Source organism: Psammomys obesus, unplaced genomic scaffold (genome assembly GCF_907164565.1).
Source record: "Psammomys obesus unplaced genomic scaffold, mPsaObe1.curated_primary_1811, whole genome shotgun sequence".
Lineage (NCBI taxonomy): Eukaryota > Metazoa > Chordata > Mammalia > Rodentia > Muridae > Psammomys > Psammomys obesus.
Window position 1 is genome coordinate 488123 of NW_026596356.1, and position 23884 is coordinate 512006.

At 49.7% G+C, this 23884-nt stretch overlaps 1 protein-coding gene across 4 annotated transcripts; it reads right to left on the bottom strand.

Moving 5' to 3' along the window:
- Nucleotides 1–150: 150 nt before the first annotated feature.
- Trim3 (tripartite motif containing 3) lies at nt 151–22295 on the bottom strand. Of its 4 annotated transcripts, none has more exons than XM_055597400.1 (12): nt 22151–22295; nt 14881–15046; nt 8851–9082; nt 8526–8677; nt 8154–8334; nt 7038–7770; nt 6749–6852; nt 2746–2913; nt 2411–2579; nt 2109–2179; nt 821–961; nt 151–702 (listed from the first exon to the last, which is right to left on the bottom strand). In XM_055597400.1, the coding sequence occupies exons 2-12, from the start codon at nt 15009–15011 to the stop codon at nt 550–552; spliced, it is 2235 nt and encodes a 744-aa protein (XP_055453375.1). In that variant the 5' UTR covers nt 15012–15046; nt 22151–22295; the 3' UTR covers nt 151–549. The 4 variants fall into 4 exon arrangements, with proteins under 4 accessions (XP_055453375.1, XP_055453373.1, XP_055453374.1 ...); XM_055597398.1 differs by having other exon boundaries at nt 8526–8695; XM_055597399.1 differs by having other exon boundaries at nt 8526–8695; nt 22125–22295.
- Nucleotides 22296–23884: the final 1589 nt, after the last annotated feature.

Here is a 23884-nt window from a genome sequence, read left to right on the forward strand (position 1 = left end):
TCAAATAAACAAAAATTAAAAATATTCCTTAAAATTTTCACCACTTGTAGAGGCTGTGTCCTTTGCCTGTCTTTTTGACACTTTTTAGTCCACAGGAGATACCAACACTTCACCCTTCAGAGATCCACACCACAAGAACCTAGCAAAAACACCTTGGCGAACACATTTATTTAATATGGTGTGGGGTATTGCTGTCTCTGTCAGTGTGTCTGGAGTGGTAGGGAGACAACCAGAGGGACTTCTGAAGCAAGAGGCTGTTCTGGCCCCAGGCTGGGGGTCAGAGAGCAGACTGAGGGTGTGAGGGGTGTGTAACTGGGTTAGGGTGAAGCTCTGCACACATCCTCAGGACCAGTATAGGCCCACCCAGTCACCAAAGCAAGAACCGAATAAATAAAGTGCAACCGTGGGTTGGGGAGGAAGAAAAGGGCACTGGGCATGCCCACAGCCCACATTCAGTGCTGCCAGGTCTGGCCCACCTCTTAGCCAGACCCTCTTGTCCAATCACCCCTATGTCTGTCCCTCCATGAGCTGAGCAGGGCCCTTGTGCAGCTACTGGAGGTAGCGATAGGCCTTAAAGCAGTGGTTGCCAGCATCAGCCACTACCACGTGGCCATCCGAGGTCAATGCCAAGCCCTGTGGGCCATATAGTGGCTCTGCAGACGTGTTGATATAGGACAGGAAGGAACCAGAGCTGTCGAATACCTGGGAAAGAAGTGGAGAATGGAAGCAGAAGTAAAGTCAGGCAGAGAAGAGGCTGTTTGGGGAGGGACAGAGGCACAGAAGAAGCCTCACTCTCAAATCATCCCTGGGCCTTACTCACCTGGATTCGGCTGTTGCCCCAGTCGGCCACAATGATGTTCCCGTTGGAATCCACAGCTACTCCCGTGGGGGCATTGAACTGTCCATTGCCCTCGCCATGCGAGCCAAATTTGAAGAGGAACTCTCCATCAGCATTGTACACCTGGCAGGGGAAGGGGCTAGGGACTGGGGGCCTGTCCTCAGACAGAGGGCAAGGCCTTGGGGAGTGGGGGGATGAAACTCCAGGGAGAATTCCCAGCTCTGCATCTTAGCTCAGAAATTCTTTCCAGGGATCACATGCTGTATCCCACTGCCCATCAGACATTCCAGCTGATGTTTCCCGGGGAGAGTATAGTTTCCATCTCTCTATTTCAATACTGCTACCACCCTGCTGGCATGAATCCTCCTCCATTCTCACCTTCTAAGCTTGACAGCAAACCAATGAACACACCCCTGACTCTGGCTCAGGTCTGTCTTTCATATATATACTGCTATGCCTGTCTCAAGGTCCAGGCTCCCATCACTTCTTATCTAGATGACTGCCTTTAGCACTGCCCTCGTCAGAGTGACATTTCTGAGATGCACAGGGGTTCACCATACCCCTGCTGCAATTCCTCAAGCTCTCCCCACAGCTCTTTGAGAGGCAGCCTCTGCAGAGGGCACACAGTTCTCAACCTTACCTTCCATCACTATACCAAGTCTGAACTACCCATGGCTTCCAGAGCCCCATAAAGGATGCCGACTTCCATTTAGGTCTTTTCCTGTGTCTTTTTGTTTGTTTGTTTTTAAATACAGGATATCGTTTATCTCAGGCAGTCCTTGAATTCACCATGTAGACAAAGGTGACCTTGAATGAACTGCTGACCTTTTTGCCTCCATCTCCAAGTGCTGACAATACTGGTGTGTATCAGCACACCTGTCCTCTTCTGTGTCCTTTGCCTCAAAGCCCCTCCTTCTCCTCTATTCATTTAGTTAACTCCACTGGTGTTCCAGGTCTTCCCCTTTATCAAAGCCCTCTGCTCATCCCACCCACAGGTTCCTGTACCTATTCCAGAATCTATGACCTCACATTGTAATTTCCTGCTCATCTTCTCTTCCCTGATAGACTTAGCCAAGAAGACAGGGAATGTGCTTGCTTTGCTTAGACTGAATCCCCAGCTTCTAGCATAGTGCCTGGGACAAAGCAGCCAAGACATAAATGTTTATTGGTTCATTGAAGGGCTTCAAAGGGGCTTGGGAGGAGAGGGAAGGGAGAATTGAAGAGGAAGGGTCACTGGGACAGTGATCATGGAGGAAAGGAGGACACTGACCTTCACTGAATGATTATGGAAATCCGTTACTACGATCTCATTCTTGTTGTTCACAGCCACAAAGTGGGGCCCTGAAATTAGAAAGTGGGTCTTAAAGCATTACACTGAGGTGCTCAGTCAGCAGAGGGACTGGAGCTCTGGGCAGGGTGAGACAGATACCCTGTCTCTGGGAGAATGGAACTACGTGTTGGGAAAGGGGAATCAGGGTCAAGACACCGAAGGGGTCTTTACAACTGGAGGATCCTGGGACATTCTAGGGAACTGAGTACCACAGTCTGGAACTTGGGGTTGTTCTCTCAAACCTGCAAAGTGGCGGTCAGTGGCCCCACGGCCTCCAAAACGCCCAACCAGCTTGCCGTTGGGCTGGAAGGTAAAGACACAGCAAGACTTGTTGTCCACCACAATGATGTGTCCATTCCGGTCCACAGCTACTCCCTTGGGTCCCATGAGGCGGCCAGCTCCAATCTTGGTCTGTAGGAAGGACACCCCACAAGGGTACAGTAGGGGGTAAAGCCCTGGCCTGGTATCAAAGCAGAACTGTGCACTGGCGGTAGACTACCTCAGGCCCTGGCCTGGTCGTATGGTCAGCTGAGCAGATCACCCGGGGTTCAGAGCATAGCAACAGCAAGCACCTCACCTTGAACTTGCCCTCAGGTGAGAAGATGCTGACCCAACGGTTGTCATAGTCTGCCACAATAATGTCTCCATTGGTGTCAACTGCCACACCTGTGGGACGCTGGAGTTGCCCCGGTGAGCGCCCGCGGACCCCAAATCTGAACTTGAACTGGCCCTCATTGGAGAAAACCTGGAGCAGAGGAACAAGGTAGGGAGCAGGGAGGTGGGGGAGAACACTGTGGGTACAGAGGAAAGGGAGCTAGGTCCTAGCAAGATCCCATTTAGTCAGTCACTCAACAATCACTTGCTGACACAATGCCAGGGGTACAGAGCAATCACGTGAGAGCTACCTTAGAGGACATGAAGTAAAGGTGTGAGGGGGAGTATGAAAACACAAGAGGGACCAAGGGTATGGTGGGAAAAGGTACCAAGAGAGGGAGATATATGAGCTGACAGCCAATGAAGATATCAATTGATGAACCAGCAGAAACAATCTGTGAAAGGTACAGAGTCTAGCTAGCATGAGCCCTGTTTGAGGGCCTCACCATTGTAGCTGGAGTCATCAACATGAATTACATTTTACCCTGGCTATAATGAGGAGCCACTAAAAATTTATGGCTAGAGAAATGACAAGATCAGAGCTCCTTTTACAGAAATATTCTAACAGGAAGAAGTCAGAACTAGAAGCTACCCAACCAGTTAGAAACTGTAGAAGGAATCCAGATGAGAAACAATGATGGTTTAAACCAAGGAAACAATCTAAGAGGAAAGCAGAAGGATTCAAGAGAAACACAGGAGAAAGACAACACAATTTTACAGCCAACTAGAAAGCGATATGTAATAAAAAGAGAAAGTCAACAAAAATTCTTCCATTAAGATTATGGGCTGATAAAGCCACCTTTCTTCTGAATAGAATTAATCTTTTTCTTTTTACTTTTAAGGTTTTTCTCTCTTTTTATTTTTTTAATTGTAATTATTATTACTTATTACAATTTATTCACTTTGTATCCCAGCTGTGGCCCCGTCCCTCGTCCCTCATCTCCTACCAATCTCACCCTCCCTCCCTCCTCTTCTCCCATGCCCCTCCCCTAGTCCACAGAAGGCGAGGACCTCCTCCCCTTCTATCTGACTCTAGCCTATCAGGTCTCATCAGGACTGGCTGCACAGCCTTCCTCTGTGGCCTGGTGAGGCTGTACTCCCCCCCCTCCCAGGGGGAGGTGATCATTGAGCCTACCAATGAGTTCATGTCAGAGACAGACACCGCTCCCCTTACTAGGGCCCCCACTTGGAGATTGAGTCTATGGGCTACATCTGAACAGGGGTTTTAGGTCCTCTCCATACATGGCCCTAATGTGTATGCATGTTTTGCCTGCAAGCAACTCCGTAGATCACCAGTGCAGGTATTCATGAAGGCCAGAAGAGGGCACCAGATCCCCTGAAATTGTGAACTGCTATGTGGCTGCTGGGACTCAAACCCTTGTCCTCTGAAAGAGCAGCTAGTGCTCTTAACTGCTGAGCCAACTCTCCAGTCCCCCAGAATGCATCTTTCAATCTCCCCTTCTCCTATTCCTATACCTTAGCTTCCCAAGGTACTGAGCCTGCTTTGTCCTGAAGTGTCTCTTTTAATCTTTCCTCTTAAACTCAACAGCTCCATTACTCATTGCCTAAATCTCATACACTCCAGTTTGTTACGGCCTCTGGGGATACAGGAGGGATCAGAGCCAAGAAGCCACCACAGACAGCTCAGGTTTCTGAGCCTTTGGCTTCATATTCAGCTCAGCCCTGCTCTCTCTTTAGTGTACTGGGCTGAACCGCACAGGTCTCTCAGTCCTGTTCTACCACAGCACATCACTCCTCCTGACAGGGACCTGGTAGCAGCAAGTCCTCACCTAGTCAGCCAGCACAGCACCTGGATTCTGCACTGGTCCTATGCAAAGTCAGAATTGTCAGTGGGAGAAAGGAGTGCCATAGGGTAAGGAATGGAAATGAGGGGGATTAAAAGGAACAGCTACAGGAGTTTTCTGGACCTCGTTTGGCCCCTATATCTCTCTCCTCTACCATGGTAGCATTAAGTAGATCTCTGACTTCAATGATCTCAATGTAAAAATGACAACAAAAAGACAAAACGTCAGACAAAAATAATAAATCAACCCAGAAAAGGGAAAGTGTAAAAAGTACCACAGCAAATAGCTGAGGAAGGTCAGAGAAGAATGTGATCAGCATGCCACATTAAGGGGAAGAGGATGTTCCCAGAAAAGAGCTGACAAGATTTTTGGACTAAGATAATGATACAATGCCAAATAGTTAAATTAGACTGCTCATTCAAAATCCCAAATCGTTTTCTTGTTGCTGTGTGTGCCCTGTCAGCAGGGTTCCAGCCTGCATAAGACCAAGCTCACAAGGACCCAAAGCCTCATGAGCAACGTAGAGAAGTCACATCCTATTGATGTGAGCTCAGCTACATCAGTACTGAGGCATCCGGAGTAAGAGAGGCAGGCACTCAGCTTTGGAATCCAAGAGTGGGCTTCAGCAGCTATGACATCAGGGTGGATTTGGGAATAGGGAGAAGCAAGGACTGTTACAGAATAGCAGGCATTTGGAAGAAAGGACTAGGCCAAGCCTCTCTCATAAACCCTCACCAGACGGTCAAGTAGCACCAGCCTTTCTGTGTGTGTGCAACAGGACAGGCGCCCCTGAAGCTCAACCTTTGTGCTAGCACCATTTCTAGCCTAAAGAGAAGAAAGGAGAGGATGGCGGAAGGTGATCCTAGTAGAATCCCACAATTACCTCAGAGTCCCAAATCCCTTCCTGTGTTTCTCTGTTCCTCTACCCTAAGAAAAACAGTGGCACACCGACAGGCTGGAGAATCTGGCTGCAAGAGTTTCTTCTAGGTGGAGCGGGGTCAGGGAGGTGCTGAGTGTGACAAGAAAGGCAGAACTGGATTCATGACAAGGCTATTCAGGCAGGGTCAAGAGATTTGAAGGTACATCTGTTTTAAAGTAATGATCTTCAGGTTAAGATCTGGCTTCCTGATAATACATTTCTCAGTAGATAATCTCACAGGTCAAAAAATCAAAATTCTATAAAGTCATTCCCAAACACCCCGGGTTCCTAATAGCAAGCTTCTTGCAGCCAGGATGGGATGGGAACTACCTCCTCTAGCACTTTCCCGTCTCCCTGCCTTGGTTTACAGTCTATACCTGGATAATGATATTTTTAACAACAGCTAGGTGTTGGGTATAGTACATTATGTCATTTAATACTCCTAACAGTTCTGAGAAATGTTTTCCTAATTTTACACATGAGTTAACTACAGTGCCAGGAGGTCACATGACTTGCTGGTACAGAGGGAGCCAGGATTCACGCTGAGGTGTCTGGTTTCGGAGTCTGGGCATTCAGTCACTGCATTATCTGCCACACTCCCACCCACAGTGCCAGAACAGTGCTTTCAGCAAGGCATGCAGAGAAGGGAAGCCATGTTTCCTGGTGGTAGCAAGGAGTTTGCAATATGTCAGAGACCAAGAACACTGAGTGGGACTGATTCCTGAATCAGCCGTGTGAGGCACAAGGAAAAGAAAGACAGGAACAGAACCATTTGAGGTTGCATGCCACCCTCTGATGAAAGCTCCGGCCCACCAGATGGCTACATTCTCCAGGCAGATAACATGTAGTCTGGAGCCAGGCTGGTGTGCTGGAAGACGGCGCAGAAGGACAGACCTCCAACTTGAACACTAAGATCAAGTCGACCGGCCAGCAGAAGGCTCCAGAAAAGACAGGAAGAAAGAAGGAGTTGATCTAGGGGCTCACACAGCCTTAGCGTGGCGGAAGGGAAAGGTAAGCACTAGAGCCCTGGCTATGACTGAAGGTCCAGGGCACTATTTTGGCTTGAGTGGACAAGAGATACTTTGATTCACTGCTCCTTAAAGACGGTACTAACTGTGGGTTCCCTCTTCCAGGAGGGGACCTGGAAGGCTAAGGAGTGTGAGTCCCTGCTGGTGTTGAAGAAGCTGCCTTAAGAGGTTTACCTGAATACACTGATTGTTGCTGTCTGCTACCACGATGCGGCCACTGCTGGCAGCGGACACACCTTGCAAATTGGTAAATTCACCTTTCTCCCTTCCACGGCTGCCTATGGGTAAGAGAAGGAAGACATGAATTAAGTCTGAGGTCAGTCTGAACCTCACTGCCCTCCTCCACAGGCCCCTGTCTGAGCCAGCCCTTACCACCCTTTCCTGGGCCCCAAGAGCCACTCCCCTCAACCTTCCTCCAACCCTGCCCTTGGCCTTCATTTGCTTCAGAGCTTGGCCCTCCTACCGACACGAAAGACGAGCTCATCTTCAATCGGGTTGTCCTTCCGTTTGCCACCGGTGCTGTACATGGAGCTGGGCCTACGCACTGCTTTCTGGCGCACATGGCTGCCAGGGCCACCAGGAGACTTGACCCGGCGCTTCACATCATCCGGGGAAGGCGGCAGGTCCCCGGGTCGCAGGGCACGCACACGGAAGGGGCTGCCACGCACCGGCTGTCCATAGAGCAGCACTGAGAGGACGAGGTCACCCTCTGTGCGTGCAGTGTATGCCAGCTCGTATGTGCCGTTCTTGTGGTCCACCACTGGCACTGAGAGGCGCATGCCGTCAGGGCCAGTGATCTCCGCACACAGCTCCGCGCTGCCTGTGCGCACCAGCTGCCCATCTTTGTCTTTGGTGGTGACGGTGAGTGAAGCAGGCTGGCCGACCAGTGCCTGGCGCAGGCCCTCGCCTGTGGCCACTGTCTCGTGTGCAGTGGCACTGGTGGTGAGCAGTGCACCCAGATTCAGCACCGACCTCCGCAGCCCATCTACTTCGAGGACCAGTTCGAGCTGTGCGTTTTCATGTGGCCTTTCTGGAAAGGCCTGAGCCGCCAGTGCGGCCAGCCTCTCCCGCATGTGCTTTCTTACTAGCAGAACCTCAGGGGCAGAGCCCAGTCTCAGCGCCTGCTCCGCGAAGCTGCAGCTACTGCCAATGTGTTCCTGACCCTGACGCAGGGTGTCTAACTGTGTCTGCAACACCTGTTGACGGAGAAAGGAAGGAGAGGGTGTGCAGACTGGCAAAAAAAAAGGAAAAAAAGGAAGCTGCTGTGATTACTGAGGAGCTTGTAGTGTTAAGGCAGGAAAGAAATATACAGAGACGTATGTGGACAAGTAGACAGGTTACCACAGCAATAATAGACCATATGGACAGGGAGGCAGATGACCACAGCAATGGCAGACCATGAAGACAGGGAGGCAGGTAACCATAGCAATGACCATGTGGACAGGAAGGGAGGGACCACAGCAATGCGAGACCACATCAAGAGGCAGAACAGAGGCTGGAGAAAAGGGAACTTCATGTGGATAGGGAGGCGGTCAGACCACCTCATCACAGACCGTGGAGACAAAGACGACCGACGTACCTTCTGCTTGGCCCCACAGATGTTTTCCAGGTCGCCGACCAGAGCCTGCTTGCGCTGCTGCAGAGCTTGCTCCAGGTCCTCAAAGGCTGCACTTATCTGGGCCAGCGCCTCTGCCTTGCGCTCTTGCAGCTGCTGGCTGATGCCCCCAACCAAGGCGATAGCTGCAGAGAGCTGTGGCAATCTGAGGAGGTGAAACATCTCATACCAGGATTGCTGGAGGATGCCCTCATCAAATAAGTCCTTCTCAAAGAGGACCTCACCACTGCCCTCTGGGAGATCCCCCACTTTACCTCTTAGAGCTTCTATTTCTGCCCTCCCCATGCCCTGCCCTGCCCTGCCCCGCTGAGGCACCAGTCCCTAGAAGATGCCTACCGGCCACGCACAGCCTCAAGCTGGCGCTGCAGAGCTGCCTTGTGCTGCTCCACCACGTCCCGCAGCAGCACTGTGCCGTGCTCCCGGTGCTCCCCTGCGCGGCACTCACCACACATGGCCGTCTCACAGGCCTCACAGTAAAACTCCATCGTCTGGTGGCACAAGGGTTCCTGTGAGGCAACAGCCACACTACACTTCTTTGTCCCTGCCCCTCTGGCCCTCTTCAGCCCTAAAGAAAACCTCACCCACAGCCACCCTATCCTCAACGCCTCTCCTTCTCCTCCCACCCCAAGTCCTGGCCTCACTGGGCCTCGCTTGGGCCCACCTTGCCTTCATGGTTGGGGCAGGAGAGAGGGCGGCCAGCCACTGCACTGAGGGGATGGGGGTCTTCAGGGTCATGGGCCCCATCGGGTGCCTGCTGCATGGCCTCCATGAGGCTGCTGATGAAGAAGTTGTTTTGTAGGGCTGAGACACCCTGTTCTGGAAGGATGGACGTCTGCCGGCACACTGGACAGGACAGTGTCAGGCTCTGAGCAGGGATGTAGTTCTGGAGGCATCTGGCCAAGGAGAAGGGAGAGTCAAAGGAGGGGTGCCCACAGCACCCCTCATAGGTGCCTAACCTCTTTTACACAGGTGTGCCATTACTATTTCATTTCAAAACTTCTTTGTGTGAGCCTCATCTGCCAGCAGGTGTTAAAAGGTCTATGAGGACTGAGCAGAAATCCATCCCCAGTCTCTCTAAGAACAGACATGTCTGCATTCCTCCACTTGAACAAACTCAAGCTCACCTTTCACAGGTGTTTACCAAACCTCCTCAAGAAAATATGTAACAAGTCCTCATCCCACTATTCCTGTCCCCTTTAACTCATTAAACATTTACCAACTGCTTATTCTTGCCAAATTTGTGCCAAGCTCTGGGGATAAAAAATAAAACACAGTGCCAGCCATTAAAATAGTTCTAGTCTTCAGGGAGAAAAACAAAGACACAGATTAGAGTTTAAAGAAGAAAGACATCAGTCCTGAAGATAGTGTGCCCCAGTTCGATTCCAGCGTGGAACTAATCCACCATGTGACCCCTGAACCATGGACTCTTCCCTTATAAGATGGAGACAGTTCAGAACTGAGTCGCACAGGGAATAAATGTAAGGAGGATTAAATGCAAAGCCTGGCCCACAAAGGCATGATGTGCAAAGCGCGCAGTAGATGTGGTTGTGAGGAGATATGTGTGTGGCTCAGGCAGGTGGAGAAGAGGCCAGGAGACACTTCAGAGGTGACATACAGGAAATCTGTCGGAGAAATAACTGTTGGGCCACTCGGAGAAAGGCAGAGGGAGGAAAGAAGGGGACAAAAAGCACTCTGGCATGATGGGGACAGCAAGAAACGGCAAGGAAAGTAGAGGAGCCTAGCAGTGGGTCCCAGCAGCAGCAGCAGCGGCCGCAGGAAGGTGAATTTGAAGGGGACAGTGGTAAACTGTGTGGCTAACACTCACTAAGGACACATGTGTTGAACGCTATGCTTTGTACGTCATATGACACGTGAAGAAAAGGTAAGTGGTTAGCAATCAAGCTGGTAAGCTCTGAAGCCTGAATTGAAATGCAAAGCAAGCGTGTACATAACCCACACTCCCATTATTCCAGGCAGGAGGTAAGACAGACCTGGATTCAGGGTATGAGTAGAAACAAATTTATATTACAGAAACAAGGCCAAGTGTGGTAGCACACACCTGTCATTCCAGCACTCTGGAGACTGAATAAGAGTTTGAATAACCAGGGTCAGATGAAAGGGGAGGAGCTGCCCCCATCAGTGGACTTAGAAAGGGGCAGGGAGGAGATGAGAGAGAGAGGGTGGGATTGGGAGGGAATGAGGGAGCGGGATACAGCTGGTGTACAAAGTTAATAAAATATAACTAATATTAAAAAAAAATAAAGTGTAAGCAGTGAAAATTGGAAAAAAAAAAGTTTGAATAAGCCTCAGTTTCAAGGACAACCTGGGCTATGCTGAGGCCCAGTTTGGGGTGGTGAAGGAAGATAGGGAGTAAGAGAGAAATAGAGGGGAGGAGGGAGAAGGGGAATGCAGACAATGAATGAGTAGGTAGGGAGAGTGAGGAAGACCAGTCTTAACTGGCTCCTGGCCCCTAGCTTAGGCATCTGAGACAATGACAGTTACATACATCAAAATGAAAAAACAAAACAGAAGAACAGCCCTGGGGAGAAGAGGAATTAAGAGATAGAGATGAGGGGAGACATCAACATTCAGACAGCCTCAGTAGTCAAGAAAGAGAATGAGATCAGAGAAGATAGACAGTGCGTAAGACAGAGGGACAGAGAGCCCGGCTAAGATGAAGTGAAGAGCCAAGGGATGAAGAGAGGCTGAAAGAGTGACCGTGTCCAGGCAGTAACATGGCTACAGAGGAGGGGATGACTCACTAGGTGGGCAGTGGCTGAGGAATGGAAAGGGCCTACTGCATTTGGCAAGCAGGAAGAGACTTTTCTCTGTGAAGGTGACAGGGATGGCAACAGCAGTGGGAGGAAAGTCTGAGTGATACAAGTTGAAGAGTAGCGGGGAGGCTGGGCAGTTGAGTGGGAAGGGACTTGAAGGTCTGGACAGTGAGGCTGGGAGACCAGAGAATAGTTTTTCTATGCTAATAAGGGCTACTTTATTTATTTTTGAAGTCTACCCAAGCTATCACTGAGCTTATTTCCAAGTTGAAGCTAGCAGTGCACAGGGAACAACGGAAGAGACTAGGAAACCAGTAAAACAAAGTCTTACTGGAGAAAGGCCTAAAGGGAGTCATGGACCCCATCCTTGGATGGAGAGAAGGAATACAGGAAGGGTGGCTCTAGGGGAGCACAGGGACAAAGTCAGAATAAGGGTGCCTAACTTGCCTCGGGCAGGATGCCCACAGGGAAGGGAGGAGTGAGGAATGATGGTGGTTGGGATTAGTCACCAGAGGGGGGGAGAGGATAATGACTCCTAGAAGCCAGGCTGAAGGCAGCTGTGCCTAGACATCATGAATCTGGAGGAAAAGATGCCCACGGCGTAAGCCATCCTGTATCCCAGTCTCTTCTCTCGCCTATGCATTTTGTTCTTAATTAAACGCAGCAAACACTATGTGTCGGGTGTGATCTTAAGCGCTGTACGTGTGCTCACTGGTCTCTCTCTGACCTACTTCTCCCTCAGGCCCCTCCCAGTAGAGTGGTTTTGTCTCATGCTCCACATTCCTTAGGGCCAGAAGGTGGGGCTGAGCCCTCCCTCTTCCAGCCTGAACATTCTATGTGTCCGCAGCTCCTTTGAGGCTGCCCTCTTCTGCCTATACTACCCCCTCTTGCTACTGTCTCCCCTGACCTAAGAGTCGTTTCTCCATTTATTGAAGTCCTTTTTCTGACTCAACTCTTCTGTCTCCCCACCCCCTCACATCTGCACTGTTCTCAGCGGCTCTGACATCTACCGTGACATCTCTCTCATGCTTTCTTCACCCTTACTTTCTCACTACCAAACAGCTTTCTCTTCACTTCACCTCATTATCTGTCTACTCTCATTCTCCCACTACCATCCACATCTCATCAGTTGTCACTCCTTGACTCTGAAAATCTGTCCCAAACTGTTCCTAATGGCTCTCGTCCCACTACTCTAGCTCTGACCCTACAGCACACCCCGTAACTGATGGATAACTCCTCCCTATTTGTCAAACATCCCTGGATTGCCATGATTTCCAGCTACTCTTGTGTCTTCTCTTGCTCCTTTAAAATTCACTCTCCATACAACTAGTGAGCTTTTGAAAACATCCAATCAAGCCAGACATGGTGCCACCCACCTGTAATCACAGCACCTGGGAGGCTGAGGCAAGAGGGTCAACTAGACAATGTCAGCTACAAAGAGATTCTGATTACACCTCCTCCTAGCCCCTGCCTCACTCAACAGCTTACACTGGCTTCTTTTCTGGTCTCTTTTTACTTTTACCTTTTTTTTTTTTACTCTGTTTACTTCTTTTTACTATTATTATTTTTTATTTTTTTCCTTTGAGACAGAGTCTCCCTACATAGCCTCTGGCCTCCAAACTGATGGGAATTAAAGGTATATTCCACCACACCCAGATCTGTTTACTTCTTAAGGCACTGATTTTTCTACTGCCAGCACCCTTCTCTTCTCTCATGCCCCTCAGTTATTTATATGTTGTGTAGCCTAGGCTATATTCCTTTGTCACTGAATGACTCAAACTTAGTTTCTTCCTCTCTAAAATGAAAATAATGGAGCTGGGAAATGGCTCAGCTGGTAAGAGCACTTGTTTTGCAAACATGAAGGCTTACGCTTGAATCTCCAGCTCCTGCATAAAAAGCCAGGCATAGCTGTTCATGCCTATAGCCCAGCATTGTGGGGATAAAGACAGCAGATCCCAGAAGCTGGCTGACCAACCAACTTAACCAAACAATGAGCTTTCAGTTCAATCAAACGCCCTATTTCAAGGCAACAAGGCAGACTGCAACAAAGGAAGACCTGACATCTTCCTCTGGTCTCTACATGAATGTACGTGAACTCACACACCCAAAAAACGCACCCACTCATACATCACACACAACCAAAATGAAAAAAATGTAACATATCTTAAGTAAATTAATACATGTAAATCAAGAAGAAAGTCCATGGCCAACTGTAGACAGTCAGTGACTTCCCCCAAGAATGCTCGGGCAGACGAGAAAGTGCCGAGGCATCCAGTTACAGCTCTCACCCAGCACTGTGCTTCCATGACATGGGCTGAGCAAAGGACAAAAGTGTGAAGGAAGTGGGCAGGGGATAGTTGGATGGTCAGCTGTGGGGCTGAGGGTGGATAGGAAAGAAAGGCAAGCCAGGATGGGGAGGGACACGGGAGGACAAGAGGCAGCCGCTGAGGGGGTGAGGCTTTAGATGCAGAGCAGCAGCAGGGTGGTTGGAGCTAGAAGAGGAAAGGCTGGAATTAATAATCACAGAAGTACTACTTCCCAGGTGATGGATAACAAAACTGAAGGAGAGCCAGACAAAGCAGATGATATCCATGGTCAAAGTCAAGAACCAAGACATAAGTGGGTGGGGTCTACAGGCAGATGGAAGAATTTGAACGGGCAGGAAGGCTGAGAACTTTGCCTAGTGATAACCAGCGAGAGGATGGTAAAGCTGGCATTCAAAGAGTCATGCTGTCTCAGAAGCAGGACCAGATGTGGAGGAAGCAGGAGATAGGTGGAAAGTTTGAAGAGACTGGTAAGAAGACCTGTGGACTAGGACATCTAAGACACAGCCAGCCATAAAATAGGCCAGAGAGAAAGTGCTGCCAAATACAACGTGGTCATGCAGAAAACCATGCAAAGGCTCTGAGTGGTTCTCAGGTAAGATGAGGTTCCTGATAGGCTTATACGAGCTCACTGCCCTATCCAGTTAAATCCCAGAGCCACTCTGCTCCAGCTACACAGGGCTTCTCACAGGCCCCTCTTCGAACACATTTCCCAGGCCACAAGGCCTTGCCAAGTTCTCCATTCTGCCTAGTCCAATCTTAACCTTTATCAACCTAATTCCTGTTCATCCCTGGGATGCACGGACTTCTCCAAGCTGAGATCACACAGTTGAGCACTGTATCTACAGAACTTCCTGTGAGTGTAATTCATGGGTCTACAATCCAGCTCTATGAATACTTGATTGCCACTTCCCTCACGTCACTACAAACCCTTTAATCATAAAAGTCATTTCTGTAGGACTTGGGTATGGTGCCACACAATTTCAATCCCTGCATTTAGGAGGCAAAGGCAGGCATATCGCTGTGAGTTCAAGGCCAGCCTGCTCTATATAGTGAATTCCAATCTAGACAGGGCTATACAGTGAGACCATGTCTCAATAAATAAATAAAATAAAATCCTGCCTTATTTATGTTGCTCCTCAGTGCATACTCAGTGACTTGGATAGGGTCTGACACACAGCAGTTACTCAGTAAAGAAATACTAACAGAGGGAAAGCATGATGCATATGCTACAGGCTGGGAAGGGCTGCCTTTTACTTAGGGCCTCAGAAAGAACAAACCTGACATCAACTATCCATCCTTCCATCGGTCACAAACTATACTGATCCGGTGCTGCTTGGGAGTCTCAACACGCTCTGATGTCTCCTCTGGCTGCCTTGTGATTGGGGAAGGAGCTCACAAAGCCTGATCCTAGGCAACACTCTGGCCCAGTATCCAGAGTTCTTGGTTCTCTCACAGTCTACCGCAATCAAATCCTTATCTCCTGCAGGGTGGAATTCATGTGTTCCTCCCTCCCATGTGAGCATTCTCATTATGTATAACACACATTTCCTTTTGGGGGTAGGCCCTTGTCCCTGACTGGTGGCCCCTCACCTTTCACAGAAGGTATGTAGACAAGGCAGAACTTTGGGGCACCGGTACCGATCCAGGCAGATGCTGCACACCAGAAATTGCTTGTCCATTGGCTGCACCTCCGGGCCAGGACTGTCCTCCCTCTTTGCCATGGTGACCACAGATGGTTCCTGCCACTCACACCAGCCTGTGTACAGAGAAACGGTCAGTAGCAGGGAGGCCAGCACTCCCTCCCCCCACCCGAGCTCCTGCAGAGAAATGTGCCCCTTTCTTCCCTGCCAGGACAGGACAAGGTGGAGTTGGAAGAATCAGGGTGAAGTGCGTGGGCTGAGTGGTTCCTGAGCATGGCACTATTTCAGAGCACAGATCTGGGTTCCATTTATAAAGCCCCCTCTTTTGCCATCATGCATACCCTGGATCATTCTTATCTCTTCAAGCCTCAGTTTCTAATTCATAACAATACAAATACTAATTCCCATCTCAATACTTGTTTTAAGAGCCTGAAAGGATACATGTCAATTGTACAGTATGGGAATAATTTTTGCACGGACACCCCAGCTCTTATTCTGCTCAGTGCTGAGTTCCATCCAGCCTCCAAGAGTCATTTCAGGTAGCCCCTTCTTCTCCCCATGCTCTGACCCACCACTTAGCACAACTGCATAAGGTTGCACTCTTTGCCACACCAATCAGTATTAAAGTTAAGGATGACTCCCAAACACTCCTTCCTCCCAAACCCCAAGCTGTTGCTCCCGTCTCAGGCCACCCTGAGTTTTCTACTGGAATGCAGTAAATGGAGTCCTGCTCTCCAGAGCCTGTGCCTTCCCATTCACTGCCCCTTCTAACCAGAGTGAGTTTTCTAACTAATCACAGATTTGACCCTACCATTATTCCTCTTAAATTCCTTCAATGGTTCTCTGCAGTCCAGAGGATAGTCTTTAAACTGGCCCAAAAGGCTTAGCAGTACTTTCTCCAGACCTCCTACTCAACCTCTGCTCTAATAATCTATGATCTGTCATAATGGTTTCAATTCCTAGAAAACTCCATGTTCTCTTTGTTTCTATAGTTACACATTCTGTTCCCCTCTGCCTGAGATACTCTCATCCCTTGCCTAGCTTTCGTGTAAATGTCACTTCCTTTAGGAAAGCCCTCTGAGACGCTTGGGTTAGGTGTTATTCTTGTCCCTCAAAACCTTGTATATCCTTTATCCTAGACCTTACCCTCTACTATAATTTTGTAACTTCTCTGTTCCCTTCATATTCAGTGTTCTTGAAAGCCAGCATAATATTTTATTTCTCAATTCCTAGGATTTAGGAAAGAGTGTATCATAAAGAATGATCTGTCTTTACTGAACTGGATAATTAATTCAAAATATTTATTTACTAAATGCCTACTGTTCACAGACACTAGAAATGGCTGAGCAAATGTGGGGGTGATAGCAGATAGTTAAAAAGCATTACAAACAGCTGGGTGTGGGGGCACACACCTTTAATCTCAACACTTGGGAGGCAGAGGCAGGTAGGTGTCTATGAGTTTAAGGCCATAGCAACTTCCAAGGCAGCCAGAGCTATCCAAGGAAACCATGTCTCAAAAACAAACAACAAGAAAAAAGTATTACAAGTAACAAATAATACATAATTGCCCATAGGTGGCAAGGAGTACTATGACGAAAAATGATGTGAAGAGCAATTAAATTCTTTACTGATTGATACCAAAAGGCTCTGCAAGCAGAGAATGTAAGTGAGGGCACTGGTGGGAATGATGGGGAGGAATGATGTACATGAACATTCGTGGGAGAAGGCTCACACTTATGTGGTCCATGTGGTCAAAACAAAGTGAATGATAGCAAGAGCTGAGGGAGGGAAACAGGCGAGATTACAAAGAACTTGTAGGCATGTTAAGAATATTACTTTATCCTAAGACAGGCAAAGGGATGAGGCAATTTACAAATAAATGAAAACAAACCAGAATATTTTGGGGGTATAATGACAGTCATGAGGAACAAAAGCTAGGTGGAGTGGGGAAGGCCAGTCAGGAAGTGGCCCCAATTCTTCAAGGAACACAGTGCTATGCAGTTAGGGGCAGAAAGGCAGACTCATGCGAGAAACGTGTATGAGGCTGACCAGGACAGTGGACTGGACGTCACGGACTGGACGTCAGCTGGGGAGAGGGGCACTGGTAACAACTCCCTGCTTTCTCAACTGAGCAAAGAGAGAGCCATGAACAGACCAAAAAAAAAAGCTACAGAGGGGCTGTCAGGGGGCGTGGTTCCTGGCAGGCCAAGTTTGAACTACATACATGATGCCCTGGTGGAGTTGCTAAGTGAGAAACACAGGAGCTCAAGGGAGAGGTCTGGGCTTGTTACTGACTTGGAGTCACTGGCATATTAATGGCCCTTAAAGCAATAAGAATAGATGAGACAGTCCTTAGGATAGAAAGTAAAGAGTGTTATTGGGTGATAAACTAGGTTAAAGACTAGAAGTATTCACTAGGTTAGGCTGTGTGGAATAGTTAGGGCGGAAGCCAGGCCAGAGTGATGACAGAGCAGACGTAGACAACCCAGGACAGAAATTTATTCATGAAGAGACTGTAACACATGCGGTGACTAGGGCCAGATCACCACTGCCGTGCCCAGTTGGACGCACCATGGTCTTCATAAAAAAAACAAATGGATGACAGCCCAGAGACCTCTTCAGGTTTGGGGAGGGATGGGAGGAAGGCTAATGTGCATTTGTCCTGTGTGTATGAGCTGTGGATGTGGGAAGAAAAGAAAGGACTCTCTTGAGAATATTCTCTCCTGATATGGGCACTGGCTTTTGGGGGGACTTAACAGCAGGACATCATAAGAAGGAACAAGGGCAGCTTCAGGTCTGGCAGGGCTGGGAGGCTGAGCCTGGCTGGAGTAGCTGGATGGATGTTAAGCTCCACCCCTCTCTGAACCCAGGGGATCTCCCAGCCTGTCACACAGAGGCGGGAATTGGGCTAAGTCCAAGGACCAACAGCTCCTCCCTCCCTTCCCCTTCCTGCTTCAGCTTTCCACCCAGATTCACAGGGCATCACATTTGCTGTGGCTATACCCCAGCCTGAATCTAAGATTCGCTGCATTGGCTCCCTTGGCTCCTCATACTCCTGGGTCACCTCTCTGTTCTAGACACAGGCCTCCAACAGGCCAGGACTCAAGTGGGCACAGAGCTAGGTTGCAACCTCCTTCCTTGGGCATCTTTATCCCTTATCCCACCCAGCTCCTTTATGGTTTGGTTCTAAAGGCTCTTCACTCCTCATTCAGCATTCACTGGACATCTCTGCTGGGATACAGAAACAAACGGACACAGCTGAGCTGAGATAAACATGTGGTACTGGGCCTGAGGAAACAGGCTGCTCTAGGCGTACAAAGCCCCTAACTTGGACCTGGGGTGGGGACAGGCCCAGAGGAATGGAGACTGAGGGTGGATACATTACAGAGCACATAGTGCCCTCTGGCTCTGGAAGCTGCATCACTCACTGGGGCAGGAGAGGGCCAACAAACAAGACGCAGAGCTCAGCAGGGGCTATACCACATAATGCTTTGTTGCCTTAGGAAGGACTTTAGACTTTACCCTCTTCCCTGCTAAGGGATTAAGGCTTTATCCAAAGTGCAAAGGAAAAGTTTGATGGTGGTTGGGGAGGTTAAGCCCAGAATGACAAAAGTAAATTTTTGATTGCTGTGTGGAAAATACCAAAGCTCAAGAATGGAAATTTAAGAGACTGGCCTAAGAAAGGTAGTTGCTAGGGGGAGGCTGAAAGTTTTCATAGGGAGAAATCAATAGAACCTGGAAACTGGTTGGTTTCATATGAAAAGACAGGGTAGAAGAGGGGATTTAAAATGGTCACTAGTTTTCTAGCTTAGAAACTGGAAGAGTTTGGGGACAGGGTGACATGTCCAGTGTTTAACAAGGACTCCAGGTGCGCCTGGGATATATTCAAGTGGAACAGTGCAGCGGGAAAGGCAATGGTATAGGAAAGGGAAGAGATGGGTTTAGAGGTCTCTGGAATAGGGATATTTCTGAAGCCACAATAGAGAATGACACCAGGTACGGTGCAAAGGAGAGCACAGGAATGCCAATATTTATGATAAAGGCTCAGAATGTAAAGTCTGCAGAGAAGACTGGGAAGTTGTCAGAGATAGGAATGGCAGAGAGGAAGCAAGCTATCTGGAGGCCAAGGGAGAAGAGAGCCTTACCATCAAAGCAGTGATCCTCATTGTGAAATGTTAAGAGGCCCCACAATTTAAAGCCCCTAAAGCTACTCTAGCCTCAGGAAGTATAGTTTCTGGCATCCAAAGAAGTCAAATTCAGAGAGTTAAGTTGATTTTGAACAAATGAAGACAGCCAATGCTGAATGAATGAGATCCTTGACATAAAGGGGAAAATATGTTTCAAAGCTCTTCAGTTTTTCCAGATTCTCAAACAGTAATCAGCTTCCCCCATGATGTTTTCCTCCAATCACAAAGATTCCCAGTGTGCAGGATTTCCACAGTTGTTAAAATGATTCCCACTCACTAGCCTCCAGGTATATTTGATCATTTGAGGCTCGGAAAAGTAACAACTATCTGTGGGTTGTAGCCTTTGGGCTTTCTCCAAAAGAAAAGAATCAACAATGGATGAGGGAAAGCCCTCAAACCTGTGCAACCTTTCCTTTTCCAGGGAAGGAAAGTGATGAAATTCCTATTATTAATCTCCTTCACTAATGCCTGACAGGGTAGGTACATGGATCATTCGATCAAATGCCCATGGACACACTCTAGGCCAAGCCCTTCATCTAGGTTTTTCAAGTGGCTTCCTACTTTTAACCTGCGGGAAGCTGACCTGCACATACATGAGACTGACTTCCAAAATGCTAGGGCAGGAAGCACCTAACTTGGTGGAGAGTGAAAAAGGCTTCCCGAGGAAGGGATGTTTGAGCTGGATCTTGAGGGACAAATCTGAGTTTGACAGGTGCTTTGAGAAAACTGAGTAAAAGAGGAGAAATATGAAACATTCACACACAGACTAGTAGCGTAAGAGTAAGCCTCAAAAGGGTGGCACCTAAATTCCATGGTTTTATGCCCCGTTGATCTAAGTTCCCACTCACTGCATTGGCTGCTCCCACGGCCCATTCCTTAAACGTTTAGTTCACAGGGTTCTGCTGCAGCGTCTCTGTTTACATCTTCTGCCTGGTCAATCTCATTATTTTTCAAGGTTCTAATTCTCACCCAGTTCTAACAGACCCCGAAGCCTTGTGCTGAAAGACTCCCTTGAGTCTAAGACCTGCACATCTACTTGCATTTTTGGACATGTCTGCCTGGATGACGGACAGGATTAGTACCAAGCTGAACTCATTTCCTCCTGACGTTGTCTTCCTGCTGTGCTTCTCCCCGTCATAAAAGGCACCACGGTTCACCAGGCCTCAGTCAGAATCCAAGGAATCTCAACTCTGACTTTCTTCTCACCTCACATACAAGGCATGATGCATCTGAGCACAAAGATGTGCTCCAGTTTTAAAAGTCAAGAGATCCCTTATGGTTGGGGTCCCCATGACACTCTGCTTGTTCATTCATTTACACACACATATTGACAATAATGAAGAAAAGGGGCTATCAATTTGAAGGAGAGCGTGGGAGTGATTAGTAGGGCAGTAGCTGGGAGGGGCTTGAGGGAGGAGAGGAATTGGACAAACTCATGCCATTCTATTTTAATTTAAAAATGTTTTCCCCTAGCCATGAAATTTAGGATCTAGTCTTGTCACTAACTCTACTACACAAGGTAAGTCTAAGCAACTTTTCAACCCCACACCCATATTTGTAAAATGGGAGGGAGAAGGTTTTCTTGTTCTCAGATGTGAGAGTCCAGAGGCTCCCCTTCAAATTAAAAGGCTCCTGCAGTCTGCAATGTGCCCATGATTAAATCCCATCCAAAACCTCCTTGCTAATTTCCATCACAAGGCTAAGCATGTTAGAGAGTGCTCACAGGACATCCCTCCTCACCCATTCCAAAATAAATGTTTTCTGGGTCTAAGCCACCCATGATTTTACTCTCAGCACTCTTCCCTATAGCCATCACAAGTTTTCTGAACATAGGCCATACAATCCCAGCTATGGTCCTCTTTTTTCTCAAGTTCTATGAGCAGAAATGCCACAGTCCCTTAAGTAGCTGAGTCGGTAACTACCAAATATAAAGTGCTCAATAGATGCTGGTGACAGGAGAGTTATGTTTAAACTCTGCAGGTCCCTCTCAGCGAAGAGAGGCAAAATCAAAGCAGCAACAAGACAAAGGAACAAAGTTCCGAGGAGAGAGACCTCTATTTAACACAGGTAGCTTTCCCACAGCATACACGGTAAGTGCTCTCTCACTGGAGGCGTCCAAGCCGAGAGAGGCAGGCACCTGTCAGGCCTGCAGCTCTCCCATTCTGCAGCAAACCAGAGCCCTGCTTAGGAGTCTGCCCAGTGTGGCTGCAGACCTGTAGAGACAACTGCATCGCCTCGAAATCTCAGGTCTGTCTTCCCGCTAGGGCAAGTCCTGGGTTTGTGCAGTCCTCATGGACTCCCACACCAGGAACGTGCATAGGGCCTGCTTTTTAGGCAGGCTGACCTCCCTGGGGTGCAGCCTGCCCTTCCAACCTGCAACCATCTGTCCCTGCAAAACCAAATCCAGGAGGAAGGAGGTGGGAACCAGGGAGGGGTCAGGGGTCCTCCAGGCGGGGCCCAGGCGGAGGGAGAACGAGAGGGGTCCTTTCCTACAAGAAACAGCCCCTGCAGGAAGCTTCCTGTCCAACAAGCAGTGCCCGCAGCGGAGGAAGGATGTCCTCCATCCTGGCTAGTGGGCTTCTTGTCGCCCAAGGAAGGAGTAGCGGTGGAGACGTCTGCACCACGGAGAAAGGAACCCTTCGGACAAGCGGGGCCACAAAATTCCAGAGTGTCAATCGGCAACCCCACCCACCCACCACCATCGGCCGCAGCATTCGGCACCCTCCGCCAACACACACGGGCTCCCAAAACCCGCGCTCCTAAAAGGAACCATCACCCATCCACCCGCGCCTCCCCCCACCGCACCGCCCGCAAACATGGACCTCACGTGAGCAGCCACAGCCCCAAGAATCCCCCCGCTGCTCTCACAGACACGGACACGCCTCACGTGGACAGAGACAGGAACAGCTTTTGAAAAGCATCTGCGCCCCCACCCACAGACGCTCGGACCGACACACCGCCGCTAGCACCAGGACCCGCACCCCAGCCACAGGGGAACCGGACGCACCCTTGGGGCCCGCGCGGCGCACTCACAGCGTGGGAGCAGGATGGGAGGGCAAGGCCCGGACTGCAGCCACTCGGAGCGGCCCGCGGCGCTGACCCCGCTGCCAGCGCCCGTCCGCCCGGCCCTGCCCGCGGCGCCGCCCCACGTCCCGCGCCTCCGCCTGTCCCCGCTCCGGCGCCGCCGCCGGACCCGTCGCACAGGCCGGAGGGAGGGGCCGGGGCGGGGCTGCGGACCGGCCGGGGGAGGGGGCGACTCCGGAGCCCAAGGCCCGCCCCGGCCCCGCCCCCGCCGCGCCGGCCCCGCCCCCGCCCCTCCTGCTCGCGGCGTTGCCCCGGCGGGGCGCCTGGGACCTAGCCGGCCGGCGGATCCCGGATCCTAGATCCGGGACGGGATCCTTGCTGCCGCCGCCGGCTCCTGAGGCCTGAGGGCGAGGCCCAGAAGCCGGGCTCTGGTAGTGGCACTTGGTGCCTTCAAGAAAAAGCAGTTAGAACCGGCTGGATTCAGTACTCCGAGATCTCGTCCTGTCTGCTTCTGGTCGCACCCTCTCTGGCTTTCCCGGGGCTCCCGAGGAACCTGCTAGTTTGGTTTCCGCTGAACAAGAGGGAGGGAGACCACCTGTACCTCGGCCCAGAAGTCTTGGAGAAGGGGATTGCGAGCTAACTGGGAGAGTTCATTCGGTTCTAGATGCCTCAGAAGCCCCCTCGTGAGGAAATTTGGTTTAGACCATCCAGGGACTCCTTCACACCAAAGGCCCAGAGCAATTCTCAGAATCATTGCACTACGGAAAAACAGCCTTGGTAGAGGTAGAATACAATCAAACTTGTGCATTAAAGGGACTGTTTATTCCGTGCCGGACAGAGCTAACATTTTACATACATTATCTCATTTAATACGCATGACCGTAATAGGTAGCTGCTTTACGACGGAAGAAGCGGAGTGTTCGTTCCCCAGGCGTTAATCTAATCAGCTAGAAAATGGTGGGCCCAGGTTTAGGCTCTGCTCTCGGGTGGTCTCCAACCTCTTGGAGATCCAGTGCTCTTACAATCAAAAATCCCCAGTGGTCCGTGAAGTAGGGGCTAATATGAGGACCAGCACCTCTAACAACTAAGACAGGCAGCTGCCTGCATAAAGGCTGACGAATGCCCGGGAGGCCTAGCTGGGGATTGCGGCATCAATAAATGACTGAGTCAAATCAGGCTGACACCCTGTGCTATGAGAACCCGCTGACTGGGTTGACCCTTCTCTACCCTCTAGGGGTCAGAGAATCCTGACAATCTCTGCAGTTGTCTTTGGGGCTGTAGTTGATGGCACTTGAGCCCCAACTAAAGTGCTGCTGGGAGTTTTCTTGTGATTTCTCACATAAAGCTCAGGTTTGATTTCACCAGGCGCGGTGCAGGTTACAGCAGGAGTGGCCTTTATCTCTTCATGTACACTGGCCTTTCTGCCTGAGCTATGAGCTGCCTACTTCTCAGATCTTAGCTTTTAAACTGGCATCCCCACGTCTCCCCGAGTCTAAGCTCAATGCCCCTTATCTGGTGTTCCCATTGCATCCCGTATCCTAGCATTTCCCATTGTATTCTAGTTGCCTGGTTACTTGTCTCTATCCCCCACTTGGCCTTAAGCACTGTGAGCAGGGACCGTGTTTTACCCACTGATGTTTCCCCAGGGCCTAACACAGGGCCTGGCAAATAAAAGCACTCAGTAAACATCGCTGTATGATTGAATGAGAATGTGTGATGCTTAGCCAGCCCAAACCCCTCTGG